The sequence below is a fragment of the Pan paniscus genome, chromosome 5 (genome assembly GCF_029289425.2).
Source record: "Pan paniscus chromosome 5, NHGRI_mPanPan1-v2.0_pri, whole genome shotgun sequence".
Lineage (NCBI taxonomy): Eukaryota > Metazoa > Chordata > Mammalia > Primates > Hominidae > Pan > Pan paniscus.
In genome coordinates, this window is record NC_073254.2 from 116,652,509 (window position 1) to 116,666,198 (window position 13,690).

At 35.5% G+C, this 13,690-nt stretch overlaps 1 protein-coding gene across 7 annotated transcripts in view; it reads left to right on the forward strand.

Annotated features, from left to right (window-relative positions):
* The window catches only part of FHL5 (four and a half LIM domains 5), a 60,898-nt gene extending 49,765 nt beyond the window's left edge, over window positions 1–11,133 (forward strand). For 4 of the 7 annotated variants that reach the window (XM_003824373.6, XM_055113960.2, XM_055113964.2 and 1 more), the window contains one exon: window positions 3,215–11,133. In XM_003824373.6, the coding sequence (XP_003824421.1) occupies window positions 3,215–3,378 (164 nt within the window). In that variant the 3' untranslated portion in view covers window positions 3,379–11,133. The remainder of the gene's footprint in view (window positions 1–3,214) is intronic. The other 3 variants (XM_003824372.5, XM_055113962.2, XM_055113963.2) reach the window with 1 other exon arrangement.
* The last annotated feature ends 2,557 nt before the right edge of the window (window positions 11,134–13,690 follow it).

Sequence of the window (13,690 nt, forward strand, 5' to 3'; positions counted from 1 at the left end):
AAAGGGGGACTTCAATGACAAAATAAGGAAATTAACAACTCAAAATAAGTTTCAAAATTCTCTGGAGATCCAGATGGCTAATACTGATCTTCAAAAAGCCTACACAAGCCCTGAACTTGAGTTTCAATTCTGGTATATCACAGATTCGTGTGCCTAAGTGATTTTTTTCATAGATTGTTCCAGATCAATCACTGGGCCCAGCTTTTTAAAGTTGAGATGGAAAAACAACGTTGTTCTGCACAAAAACATGAGGATGATCAAAAGCAAATAATCTGACCCAAAAGTAATCTAAATGCAATATTATATATTTAATTTAGACTCATCAGTCCACAGGAAATGTCTAATAACTATTTTAATCTTTTTTTAACTTTGTGATTGAGACACCAGAGGCTGAAATGCCTGCAAAAACTTGCAACTCACTTTAATATTTCTTCATCTCATTGTTAAATATCTATAGGCCCTGAAGTACTGCTTCTTTAAAATTGAGCTATTTGAACTGATGTACCATTGGGAATTCTGATATTGTCACATGTCTTCGGAAAATTGGCATTCATCTGATTATTATGTCACTTTAAAAGCTAGGTATTCTTGGTCAAAGGATACACAATTTCAGTTAAACAGGGGAAATAATTTCAAGATCTATTGTACAACATAGTGACTATAGTTAACAACTACGTATTATATACTTGAAAATTGCTAAGAGAATAGATTTTTAAATGTTCTCACCACACACACAAAAAAGTATATGATAAGGTAATAGATATGTTAATTGCCTTGATTTAGCCATTCCACAATGTATACATATACAAAACATGTTATATAATATATGTACAATTTTTGTTTGTCAATTAAGATTAATCAATTATTTTTTTAAAAAGCTCTGAGAAATCTACCTATAAATCACCAAGTGTAATTTTTAAAACCCATCACATTGAACTGCTTCATTTGAACAAACTCCAGATAGAGCTACCATATTTTCTCCTCCTTTGAGATAGGATTAACCTCTTAAACTATCAGGGATAAATGAAGCTGCTTGATGCAGTGAAAAGTGCTCTGGACTGAGGAGCAAAAGACTTGGTCCTCCCTGCCCCCACTGCTGTGTCACCATGGGTGACTAACTCACCTCAGGGGTGGGGGGCCTTCATTTGCCTTATTTATAAAACAAGCAGTTGAGCAGGTTGGCTTTCTTCCATCTCTGTTTATTTCAAGGAAAAGGAATTTCAAATGTTGTGGCTTATTCAGAGAGTGATGCTGATGTTCCTGATCATATTCTTTACCAAAGATAAACTCAAACTTAGTTTCATGAGGTTAAAAGCAGAGACTCTAAAGACAGATGGCCCTGGCCTGTGCTTAAATCTTAGATCTGCTGCTTACTAGCTGGGTGACCTGGGGCAAGCGGTTAAACTTCTCATTTCTCAGTTTTTGTCTGCAAAGTGGGGCTGATGCTAATATCTAACCCCATGAAGGTAAGGTGAGGGCTGTATAAGGTAACACACATAAAGGACTTAGAATAGTGATTGGCACACATTCAAGCACTCAACAAATGCCAGCTCTTATTCTACTGACTTGTCAGAAACCTATGAAACCAGATAAAACAGGTGTCGGAGACCTGCTTCATGAATGGCTTTCTTACTGCAAATAACCCTCATGACCTAAGGGAGTAAACATATCCCTTTTGGAACAGTTTACATACATCTCACATGTTGGTTCAGCCCTTTCTTAAAGTTGCCAGATGCTTCTACTTTTTCTTATTTGTAAAATTCTGGAAGAATTGCTTTTATATTTGCCACTTGTACAAGGCTTACTAATAAAATTAAGAAAAACTCATGAGCTTCAAAATGCTAGACATGTAATAATTAGTTTTATGAACAGCATAATTTATGTATATACAGAACATTACTCTTGCAGTCAGCTTATTAATGTTTTGAATAACATTAAGGGAATTAAGTAGTACATAATTAATTTACATTTATTAGGAAGTAATGTTGATAGCATCATAGATAAGCAAGCTATAAATTTAATCAAGGAAAGTAGAGAAATTTGATGCAAATTTCTCTATGACTACTAAATTATATATGAAGACATCAAATAAGTTTGTTAGGATGGAAACAAAAGTTCATTATCCTATTTAAGAAGAATGTATCTGAAATAGAATGCTATTCACCCTTTCACTTCACCATTCCAAATGGAGTATTTGGAAATTACATATGAATTACATAACTCTTTTAGCCTCACTCCATGGATGATAAGCAAATAATAGCACTAAGATTACTGGGAGAAAACACGAAATAAATAAAGACCCAAGCCTAGGGCATCTCAACCTCTTCCCAAACCCTAACATTTTCTCCTTTTACGTAACTTCTCAAAATCAATTTCTTGAACTATACCCTGGAATCACATTAAGGAGACAGAGATCAGACCCTCACCGAAGACTCAAATTCGACTACTTTTTAAAGAAACAGTATGGTTCAAGTGAGGCCCAAGTTAAAGTGGAGGAGGCTGACAAAGCTCTTAGAAACCAATCACGGGATAACGTGGCTTCATTGGCCAGATTCAACAAAAGCTGAAGTTGGCTCTGAGCAAGGTAATAAGGCCATCACATTAGGAGAGCTGAACGATTAGACAAAATCCTCTATTTGGGCTCTAGAAATAGTGTCCCAAACCGTATAACCCCAGGATGTATTCTAAGTACAACTAAGCTCAGAAAAATGAGGGGAAAGAAGAAAACTAAAAGTCATTACAACATTGGACATCAAACTAGGAAGCATACATTTATTTCATTTTATCTTCATTTTGCAGCTGAGAAAACTTAAAGTCATATAGAGAAAAAGGGGAAATGTATTCATACTTAGATATCTCTGACTTCACAACCTATACCTTCTTTCCACTATGCTACACTGTATTGTCTTATCTGGCTTAGACAACCTTATCTGTTTCCAAAAATACCTGACTTGCATATCAGCATTCTGCCTTCTTCGGGTTGATTATGGCAGAATTTGGCTGTGAATCTGGTTGGGTGGCATAGGTGTAACTTTCCTACAGCGGATACTTCCAGATGGACACAGGGCCAGGAAGCAGCATTCTTTTTTGGGTTATTTGCCTCTGCGTTGTTTTGCTCATAGCTCTATCTCCAGTTCCTAGAGGAGCATCTGCTAGAATGCTCAATCTATTCCTTGAAAGGATAGATTAATCTTTTTCTCCAATTCCTTTACAGGTCTCACAGGTGCCAAGTTTATCTGCTTTCAAGACAGCCAGTGGCATAGCGAATGCTTTAACTGCGGGAAGTGCTCTGTCTCCTTGGTGGGTAAAGGCTTCCTGACCCAGAACAAGGAAATCTTCTGCCAAAAATGTGGCTCCGGAATGGACACTGACATCTAGGAGACAGTCCTTTCCCACCTAAAATCCACTTTGCCTTCGTTGTCACTAAAGCCAGAACTCAGTTGCGGTCTTATTTTTGACTTAAGTTTTAGAAAATATTAATGTAGTTTAGAGTGGAAAAGTTTTTGCACACATTTTGATCGAACTATATTCTAAGCGCACAAAAAGCACAGTAGAACAGAAATGAATATATGCTAAATCACAAAGACAACTCTCCTTGCAAAATACTGCACTCTGCTGTTAGAAACATAGGAAAATATCTCTTCATAATCAAATATATGACATATACCTAGGAGCTGTGGATGTAATTACTGAAGAATGAGGTTTTTCATACCTGAAGAGTAAAAGAAAAACTAAGAGATCAAACTGAGAGGTATACATGAGGCTAGTGTTTGCATTCCTGGTTATATGTAATGTGATAAATTAGCTATGAATGGTAAAAGAACAAAACTGATCAGAGTAAATTCATTAGCAATTATCACATTTAAGAATTGTTATCATTTAAAAATCATCCTTTTTTTCCACACATACTGACTGTAGAATTAAAAAACAAAGCTACAATTTTCCCTCATACACACTGCTTCCACAGCTTGCTAGTTCTGTGTTTACTCAATGGAATATGAGAACTGAGGACATTATGGCTCTCATAATCTGCATAGGTATAAAGAGGATCATTTCTACCTAGGGATAGCCAAAGCATGGGTTTCAACACGTTTTGTATTAAATGTATTTTCAAAGTCCACAGTGATTTTTCTAAACGCTTACAGATTCCATGAAATAAAAGTCTATTCTTTCAAGTGGAGCTAACCAGGATAATCTTTGTCCCTAAAGGCAAACCTTTAAAATAAATAGATCATTAAATCTTCACTTGTGGAAATGAGTTTTAGGGAAGGGATTGAGTCTTGGAACATGACTTTCATCCAGATATCTAAAGACATAATAGAATGCATAATTAGCTCTGCGCCTCATGCATTATTGCCTTCTAAAATTACATAAATGATTAATGGGCAGACATAAAAGTGGGCTTTAAAGAAATCTAGTAATAATAAAAGCTGAAAAAGAATAATTCACTGCTGATAATTCAGAACCTGCGAAGCAGCACAATAGAGTAATGTGGGCTGTAGGCAAGCCCTCCCCACTCTTCCCCCACACCTGTGCCACCCACCTTACCCCAAGCCAGTTGTGCCCCCAGTTTCAATCTCCTGCATAACCAGGAGGTGCACTCCTAACCCTAAGCAACTGTCCTATAAGTCAGTCAGTGTTTATTGATCACACAGGAAGTAAAGACCCTTAGTGAGAAGTCCATCACCAGGTTTATCTTTATACCAGACTTTAACTGATCATGACCCTATCTTGCTACCCCTGGATATTTTCCACATTACTTGGGACAAATGGAAAGCAACCTCTGCTCTCCATGATCTGTTTTCACATTGGTTATAGCATCTCTTGGAGGGAGTAGAGGGAGGTCAGGAGAAGAAGCCCACATAGATATATAACTGTCTTCTCTCAGATTACACATTATAGCATTAAAGGTTTTGATTAAAATCTAATTGTAAGATACTGCTGATTACAATTACCAAAATAGCATCACAGGAGATTCAATTAAAATTGTTATGGAAATAATTTTTGAAATAGTTTAAAATGCAAGAATGTTCAGGGATGTTAATAATTTAGAGATACTAATAAATGTTCTGCTAGATAGACTATTTGAAAACTACAAATGTATTTTTGGATTAACAATGCCAAGGTATTTTTTCATATTCACATCGAAAAATACAGGCAAAACTATCAATATTTTTTCTGCGTTATATGAAATTTCACAGGTAGAACTAAATCGATGATATAGAAAATAATAGCACATTACACATAGAGAAAACCAAGCCACCTAGGTTTAGATAGATATATAACATGTAACATCTTCTCTGTTAACCAATTATAGATACATATACAACATGTAATGTTTTCCTAGTTAAACAATTGGAAATGTTTAGGCATTTTACTGTGTGGGGGCGGTGAGTATGCACATGATCAGACTTGTATTCTAGCTTTACAATTAAAATTCACAGAATCATTTCCTAAAGATTTTATTATCCTTTCATAAGTATAAATATATATACTTTTACATATAAATAGTTCTGCATTTAGAAGGTATCCTACACATCAAACATCCATTAAACATGTACTATGCCAAAAGTTAGAGCTTATACTGTTGTGGTTCTGGAGTTGTAGGAGGATGGATCATGGTATGGAAATGCAGAAGTGCCTGATGCAAAGATCCTTGCCTGCAGGTTAAACAAAGCACCACTGTAGACATAGCACACATATGCAAAACAACTAAGAAAAAGACCTCGTTAGGTCTTTGCGTAACACACACAAAGATAAACGTAAAAATTATATAGCTGATTTATATGGTTTATGTAACAAAGAGAAAAACTCCTTAATGGACTTATCCAAAGATGAAATGGACTGACTCAGGAAACAGTGGGCTCCCAGTAATTCAAAGGTGACATCTGCATGGGCAGGAAAGAAGTTAAAAGCAAATCCCATGTGCCAATAACAACCAGATGGCTTGGAAGTAGCAGAGACTGCCGAAGAGCAGGAGAAAATAAGATTGCTAAAAGAGAAAGAGTCAGAGGAAGGGAGAATATTAACTCTTAGGATAAAAAGTGATATAACGGGCCATAGAAAGTTACCAACTGTTCTTAAGTAAAGGAAGAAAATAATTATTGCAGTGTTTGAGGAAAATTATGCTTTTGATCCTTTGTGGAATAGAACCAAAGAAAGCAAGGTTCCAAGGATTAAGTTTCTTACTGAAGGAATAAGTTTGGCTAATGGCCACAAAAGTGAAAAGAAAGAGGAAGAAGGCATTGAAGGCCACGAGTTATATTTGTTGGCAAAGATGAGTATGCAAGTCAACAAGTCAAAATATTTTATTTTGTCATGTTGGGGATTAAAGATGACAAAAGAAGCAAAAATGTATTTCTGCTTCAATAATAATGACTAGGATGTCCAAGGGTTCAATTTTAACTTGGCATTATAAAAGTGTTAAATTGGGACAAACTAGCTCCACTGGTTAAGTAAAATGTGGTTATGTTACCATCCAGGCTTCAAAGCTTACATCGTTGCTATAACTTAAAAAAAAGAAACACTAGACTGTTCATTAGAGTAAAATATTGGCCTACCATTATGAAAAATGCATAACACTAATCACAAATGGTTAAAAAAAAACTGCCAAATTTAATATCACAAATGAAAAGTCAATCCAAAAACACATTTCATGTTAGCAATACCATTTTTGAATTTAAGAAAAAAATAATTTTTAATCTACTTGGCATATTGTTAATTGTCTGTGTTTTAAATAAGAAAATGGTTGTTTGGCCGGGCGCGGTGGCTTACCCCTGTAATCCCAGCACTTTGGGAGGCCAAGGCGGGCGGATCACGAGGTCAGGAGATCTAGACCAGCCTGGCTAACACGGCGAAACCCCGTCTCTACTAAAAATACAAAAAGTTAGCCGGGCATGGTGGCGGGCGCCTGTAGTCCCAGCTACTCGGGAGGCTGAGGCAGGAGAATGGCGTGAACCCGGGACGCGGAGCTTGCAGTGAGCCAAGATGGCGCCACTGCACTCCAGCCTGGGCGACAGAGCGAGACTCTCTCTCAAAACAAAAAGAAAAAAAAAGAAAATAGTTGTTACAGTATGTTTTAGATATATTTAATCAAGCACATAGTCTGTAGTGCACCTATAGATAGATGTTTATTATGATAATGATACAGTTTTTGCTAATTTTATACATTGGTTTTTAGAAGTCTCATACTGAATAAATTTACATTTTACATAGTCTATATTACTCACATTATTTTTAAAGATTTATTTTTTACATTAACTGTTTAGTAAACAGAATAGGTGTGGAATAAATTCTGTAGTGTTTCTACTTGGATTACATAAAGAAACATGATGACTTTTACCTTCTATTACCCATCTGTTTTTACAACATTCAAGTTGTAACTATATATTCAGATACTATTTCAGGGCATTAATAGGAAAAAAACAGAATTGTCCAACCCAAACAGAATCTCTCTTCTGTTAAATTAGGAGATCCATAGCTATGCTCTTTCTTACAGTAATAAAATGGTTAAAATATTCTAAACTAAAAATACCCTCTAATTATTATTTCTGTGATTCTGAAAATATTTTATGGAAAAAATCCCACTTCAATTGAATTTTTCTGCTTTGATGCAGATAGTCTTTTGCTAATTTCTTATTTCTATATGTAAGGAATTGCTAAAACTCTTGGTGGCTTTAAACCCTTATTTATTCTATCTAAAGCAAAATTTATGTCTATTACACAAATCTTCATGAAACTTTAATCCACATTATTAGTATCATTTAGTTACTCTCCAGAATTAATCTTGGAAGCTGAATTCTTTTAAAGACCAAAGATGTTCCACAAAGACTATTTGGAAGAACACCCTCATCAAACATTTCTGGTTCACTTTTTAAATCACATGGTTTTGAAAAGTACTGATCTTGTGGGGACCCAAAAGATAAACTTTATGTCTTGGAATAGTGTCTCTTCAATGAAAGAGTCAGAATATCACTAGAAATTACAGTTGTTAGGTATTACCTTTATCCTAAACCTCTTCTTCCAGGAGTATTAAGTCTTTAGATCTTCATTATCCTACCAGAAACGTTGCAGGATTGACTGAGATGGGATCATCATTAAAAAATGTATGGGAACTTTGAGGTCCTCTTTTTCAGGGAGAGGTAAAAGAGACCTGTCAAGACTTGGGAAAATGCATCACCAGGATAGATTTGGCCTTAAGACTTCTCAGAATTTACTGAATCTGTATTGTGTTATGTCAACATTTAAAAAAGGATATCGAGGAGAGAGGACATCAAGGCTTCATTTGAACCATCCATCTCAAAAGAATTTAGAAATGAGACCATCCATTCAAGTCATCCATGTGCCTTCATAGATGGTCCCAAAAATGTATCATCCAGAGGGAATTAGAGAAGTTTTGTATGATAATTATAACCATTCTGAATTTTTCTGGTTGATAAGCTTTAGACTAGATACTCAGTTCAATATGGAGGAAATCAAAAAGGAGGGAAAAGAAACGAGATTCAGACTCAAAGTTGGAGTCTATAAAAGAAATAACAGAGTTTACATGTATTTGAAATGACTGGATTTTATATCACTGTGGTTCAGAAAGGGAACAGCTCGCTGTGATAGAATTATGATCCCTGTCACCGAGGAGCAAAGAGTATTTGGGTCAAATATTTTCCCACGAATGTTAACAAACTTATGGAGTGGATGTCCATAAAGGGTTCTCTAAATGAGGAACATTAATGAGCTCAGCAGACATTCATCCAGTGACTCAAACAGTGACATTAAATGCTATTCCTGCTACACACAGAAACAAAAAGTTTGATATTTACGGAATTCCACACACTGAATCCTTAAGGCTTATTCCTTCTTTAACAAATGACATCCTATCCCTTGTTTGCCTCTGTAGCATCACTGATAAGTCTGTTTATTTGAGAGGTTCAACCCAACCTCTCAAACAGGAAATGAATGAAGGAGTATGGATGGAGGAAAAATGGAGAAAAAGAGTGTGGTGATAAAAATTTTGACATTTCTGAAAAAAAATAAAAAATTAAAAATTTAAAAGTTTTGTTTTCCCTATATAATAGAAACTTTCCAAAACTACAAGATAGTTACAAGAGGCAAAATACATGCACAAAAAAAGGAAAAGTTTGATAAAATTTTGGGCTTGAGGACTACAATTAGTATCAGTCTTCTCCCCTCCATGGAAATTACTCTCTTAGACATCACCAACTAATATGTAGCCACAAAAGTCCATGATTACTTCTTCAACTTTCTGTCTGCTATGAGATAGGCACTTGCTATTGTTGGCTTCCTCAAGCTTCTTCAAAATCTTTCTGCCAGTGTCATCCATGACACCATTCTCTCCTATGTCTCCTAAATCTCTGCCCCATTCACTGGCACACCATCCTCTATCAATTTCTTAAAAACAAATATTCCTAAATATTCTTGACCTCCTTGCTCTATATTTTCTCTGTTGGTGAACTTACCTAATTCCATGATTTCAATTGCTTTCTCTGGATAGCTGAGTTCCAAATATACATCTTCTGCCTTGAATTCTCTTCTGAGTTTCAGACCCAAGTTTCTCATTGCCTTTTGGACATCTCAAACCAATGTCATGCACACACCTAAAAATAACTTTATTATCCTTCCTCCAAATTCCACTTATCGTCCTCTGTTCCTCATCATAGTTAATGCATCATCCAAATAGAGCTTTTTGAATTCAAGTCTTGGTTCACATGAAAAGTAGCCATTAGGGAAATGCAAATTAAAACCACAATGAGATACCATTTCACACAGACTAGAATGGCTATAATAAGACAGACAGTAACAAGTATTGTTAAGGATGTAGAGGGACAGGAACTTTCATATATTGCTGGCAGTAATGAAAATGATAGAAAATGATACAGCTACTTTGGAAAACAGTTTGATAGTTTCTCAAAAAGCTAAACATAAAACTACCATAAAACCCAGAAATTTCACTCATATCTGCCCAAGAGAAATGAAAATATATGTCCACACAAATGTTCATAGCAGCATTATTCATAATAGCCCAAACTTGAAACAATCCAAGTATTCAACTGATAAATAGATGAAAGAAGTATGATACAGCCATATAATATAATATGATGCAGCCATAAAAAGGAATGAAGTATTGATACATGCTACAACATGAATGAACTTTGGAAATATTATGCTAAGTGAAAGAAGTCAGACAAAAAGGCCACATACTGTATGATTCCATGTATACAAGATGCTCAGAACAGGCAAATTTCCAGAGACAAAGTCGATTAGTGGTTTCCTGGGGTTAGGGGCATGAATGGTAATTAACTGCAAATGCCCATGAGGAAACTTTTTGGAAAGAATGAAAATATTTTCAAACTAATTTATGGTAATCATTGCACCACTTGATAAAATTACTAAAAATCATTGAATTATAGACTTGAAATGAGTGAACTGCATGATATGTAAACTATAGCTCAATAAAGCTGGGTTTTTTTTTTTTAATCTATCTTGGATTTTCCCTCTTACCAATTCCTTACATCTGAGTCCTGTAAGAAAAGCCACAATTTTTTTGTTTTCCCTTGCAGACTTATTTTGTTTCCCCAAAATACCATTCACTTTAATTTTTATGTGCTCCTGCCCATGCTGTTTCCTCTGCTCAGGATTCTCTTCCTCTCGCCTGCCTGTCAAAATTTTAGTCAACCTCTAAAGCCCAGATCAAAGTTGCCTCCTATGTGAAACCTGTACTAATATCCCTTAGCAAAATGTAATCATTTCCTGCAACTTCTTTTTTATAATTCTGTGAGAAGTTTAAACAACTTCGTTTATATTACAGTTAGTAGTGATAGGCAACCTGGTTAAACGATGGTTCTTGGAGTCAGAAAAGCTGGTTTCAGATCCCACCTCTGCCACGGGCTTGTTATGTGACGTTTGGTTAAGTTACCGAACTCTGAGCCTTGGTTTCTCAATTTTTCAGTATAAATCTCAAAAAGTTTGATGTGAATATGAAATAAAATATATGGAAACTGCTTTACATCTACCTGGAACATATTTAACATATTATAAAGTTATTAAAATGTCAATTATCTTCACCTTCCTTCCCAACCCTACTCGACCCTATATCATGTGTTTATTCATCTTTGATAAACTCAGTGCTTAGTGAAGTGTCTGGCACTGGGTAGACAGCCAATAAATACTTTCTGAATTAAATTCTAGTTGTGAAAATATTATTGCTATAATATTCTCCTAGTGTCAGTTGTCAATAATCATGATTAATATGTAAATCCCTTTTGCTATTGGCCTCAATCATGTTGTATAGAGTTGCCCATGTAAGAAGCAGCTAGATGGCAAATTAATGCCTCTAGTTTCAAGTATCTTCATTGAAGTTTTGATTTTGATACCACTGTTTCCTCTGTCCATATACTATTAATCTATAGAATATGCCTTTCTCAACCAGCACTCACAGGGTGTCTGGAGACACTTAATTTTCAGGTGCTTTGGAGAATAACTGCCTATATTTGAAGTTTCCTCTAGGGCCCTCAAAGTAGATGTTTTAGGCATTGCATAGCTTTTTGTTAAGCCAGACCATCCTAAATATGCCTGCCAAATTTGGAGTCAATCTGTCCAAGTTTTGTATCATGTGCGTACAGACAGCTAGAAATGCAATTGTACTTACTTTAATTAAATCGCAAAATGCATTCTCTGTGTTCCTCAAAAATGCAGCCAATTTTACTTTAACCTACGCTGAGTATGTGTAGCTTTGGACATATTAAATTATTTTATCATACCAGAACCGCATTTATGGGCTGCCTCAATCCTCCCATGGTATAGCATTTCTCTTGTTCTTCCTATTTTTTTTGACTTTCACCTTTCCTGTTCCAGTGTTCTCCTTCTCTTAATGTGCACTAATTCCTAGTGGATATAAGTTTAGGATATTAACATAATTACTTCGGATGGAATTCTAGAAAATAAACATCTAGGCATTTCTTTATCCATTTACCTGGTCCTTAACTAGCACCCACACTTTTCTTGCCTGATGCCCCAGTATTAAACTCAATATGTAGCTTCTAAGAACAGAAATACAAGTCCACAGCTAGAAAATGTTCAGAGACAGATATTAAAACTGGGAGAAATAAAAACTCTCTGGGTATTGAAACTTTAATTCTCATTCTTAGGTTTTTCATAAAATCTTCTATTGTCTCTCATAAGTAGTATGTTTCTAGCTGCCAGTATGAGGCTTTTGTCAGTTTATGAGGAGAGTAATATCAAAACCCACAACTGCTTTGATTCTCAAAAGAAATATTAAAGACCTTTAGTTTGTAATCATAATGTACAATAATTGTTGAAAATCTTCAGCTAGTTATCTTCTTTGTGAATAATTGTTACCTTAAAGTGACAACAATCTCCCTTTCAAATACATCTGAAGCAAATGCAGGCAGGTGTAGGTGATGTTGTCTTAGCTTTCTTTACCTCCCCCAGTAAGAACCTCCAGCACTCTCCATGTCCCTAGGAATATGAAATGCGCTTGCCTTCATTTTCTGCAATAATCTAATAAACTGGTACTTTAAATTATTCTCATTGTACTGATGAGGAATTTGAGGTTAAAAGAGGGACAATAATTGGCTCTAGTCCTTACAATACGTATGGATCTGATTCCAGAGTCTATGATATCAGTGATGCTAATAATACAAATACATGGTGCCACCACTCTCTGCAGAAAGCCTAGTGTTACCATTTCCCCTTTCCCACATACCCACTTCCGGCTGGTCGCAGGTCTTGTTTCACTTGTTGAATGCGTCTTAAGACTGTTTTCTCCTTTTCACTGCCATGGTTCAAGCTTCATTACCTCTCATCTAGATGCTTTAAATTATCTCCTGTTAAAACATGTTTTTGTATCTCCATGGCCTCATCCTTTCATCTATCCTACACCTTTCCTCCACCAGATCAATATTTCTTAATTAGCATCTGATTATGGCTTCATCTTGCTCAGCAGCCTTTACTGGCTCTCCATTAGTTCACCTCCAAAATCTGGCCTCATGGCTCTTCGTAGGCTACTCTATCAGCATTTTTCCCCACTAGAATAGGTACCTCTGAGGATGGAGTCTTTGTCTATTCTATTCACCATCAAATATGCATTGCCTAGAACAAAACCTAGTACAGAGAAGGTGCTGAAATAAGTGTTGGGTGAAAGAATGAAGAAACATTCTGCTTTAGCCATATCTTATTACTCATTGCTCCCCAAATAAATAAATACTGGATTTTCTTCAACTTGGTTCTTTTGCTCAAAATAGTCTCCTACCTGGGTAGTCCTCCCTATCATCGCCATTTATGCAATTAATTCCAAATTAAAATTTAGCCATTTATCGCTCACAAGTCAACCTTTCCAGCTGGAAATATTCACCCCCTCCTATGTATTTATGACAATTCTCATATCATACTCATTATATTTGCTTTGAGTTATATAGTTAATTATCCTATAGTCATCTGAAACTATTGATTCAAAATAGGGCAATGTCTCATTCAGCATTGTATTTCCCATAATGTTGGGTATAAAATAAGCTTAAATAAATGTTGAGTTTTAAAATTGAATTGAGTCACAGGACAAGTCACTTCTGAATTTCTTCCTCAAAACTGGTAAACATTGATACACATGTAAACAATAATGATAAAAGCATTAATAACACTGAACACCAAGGACTGCATG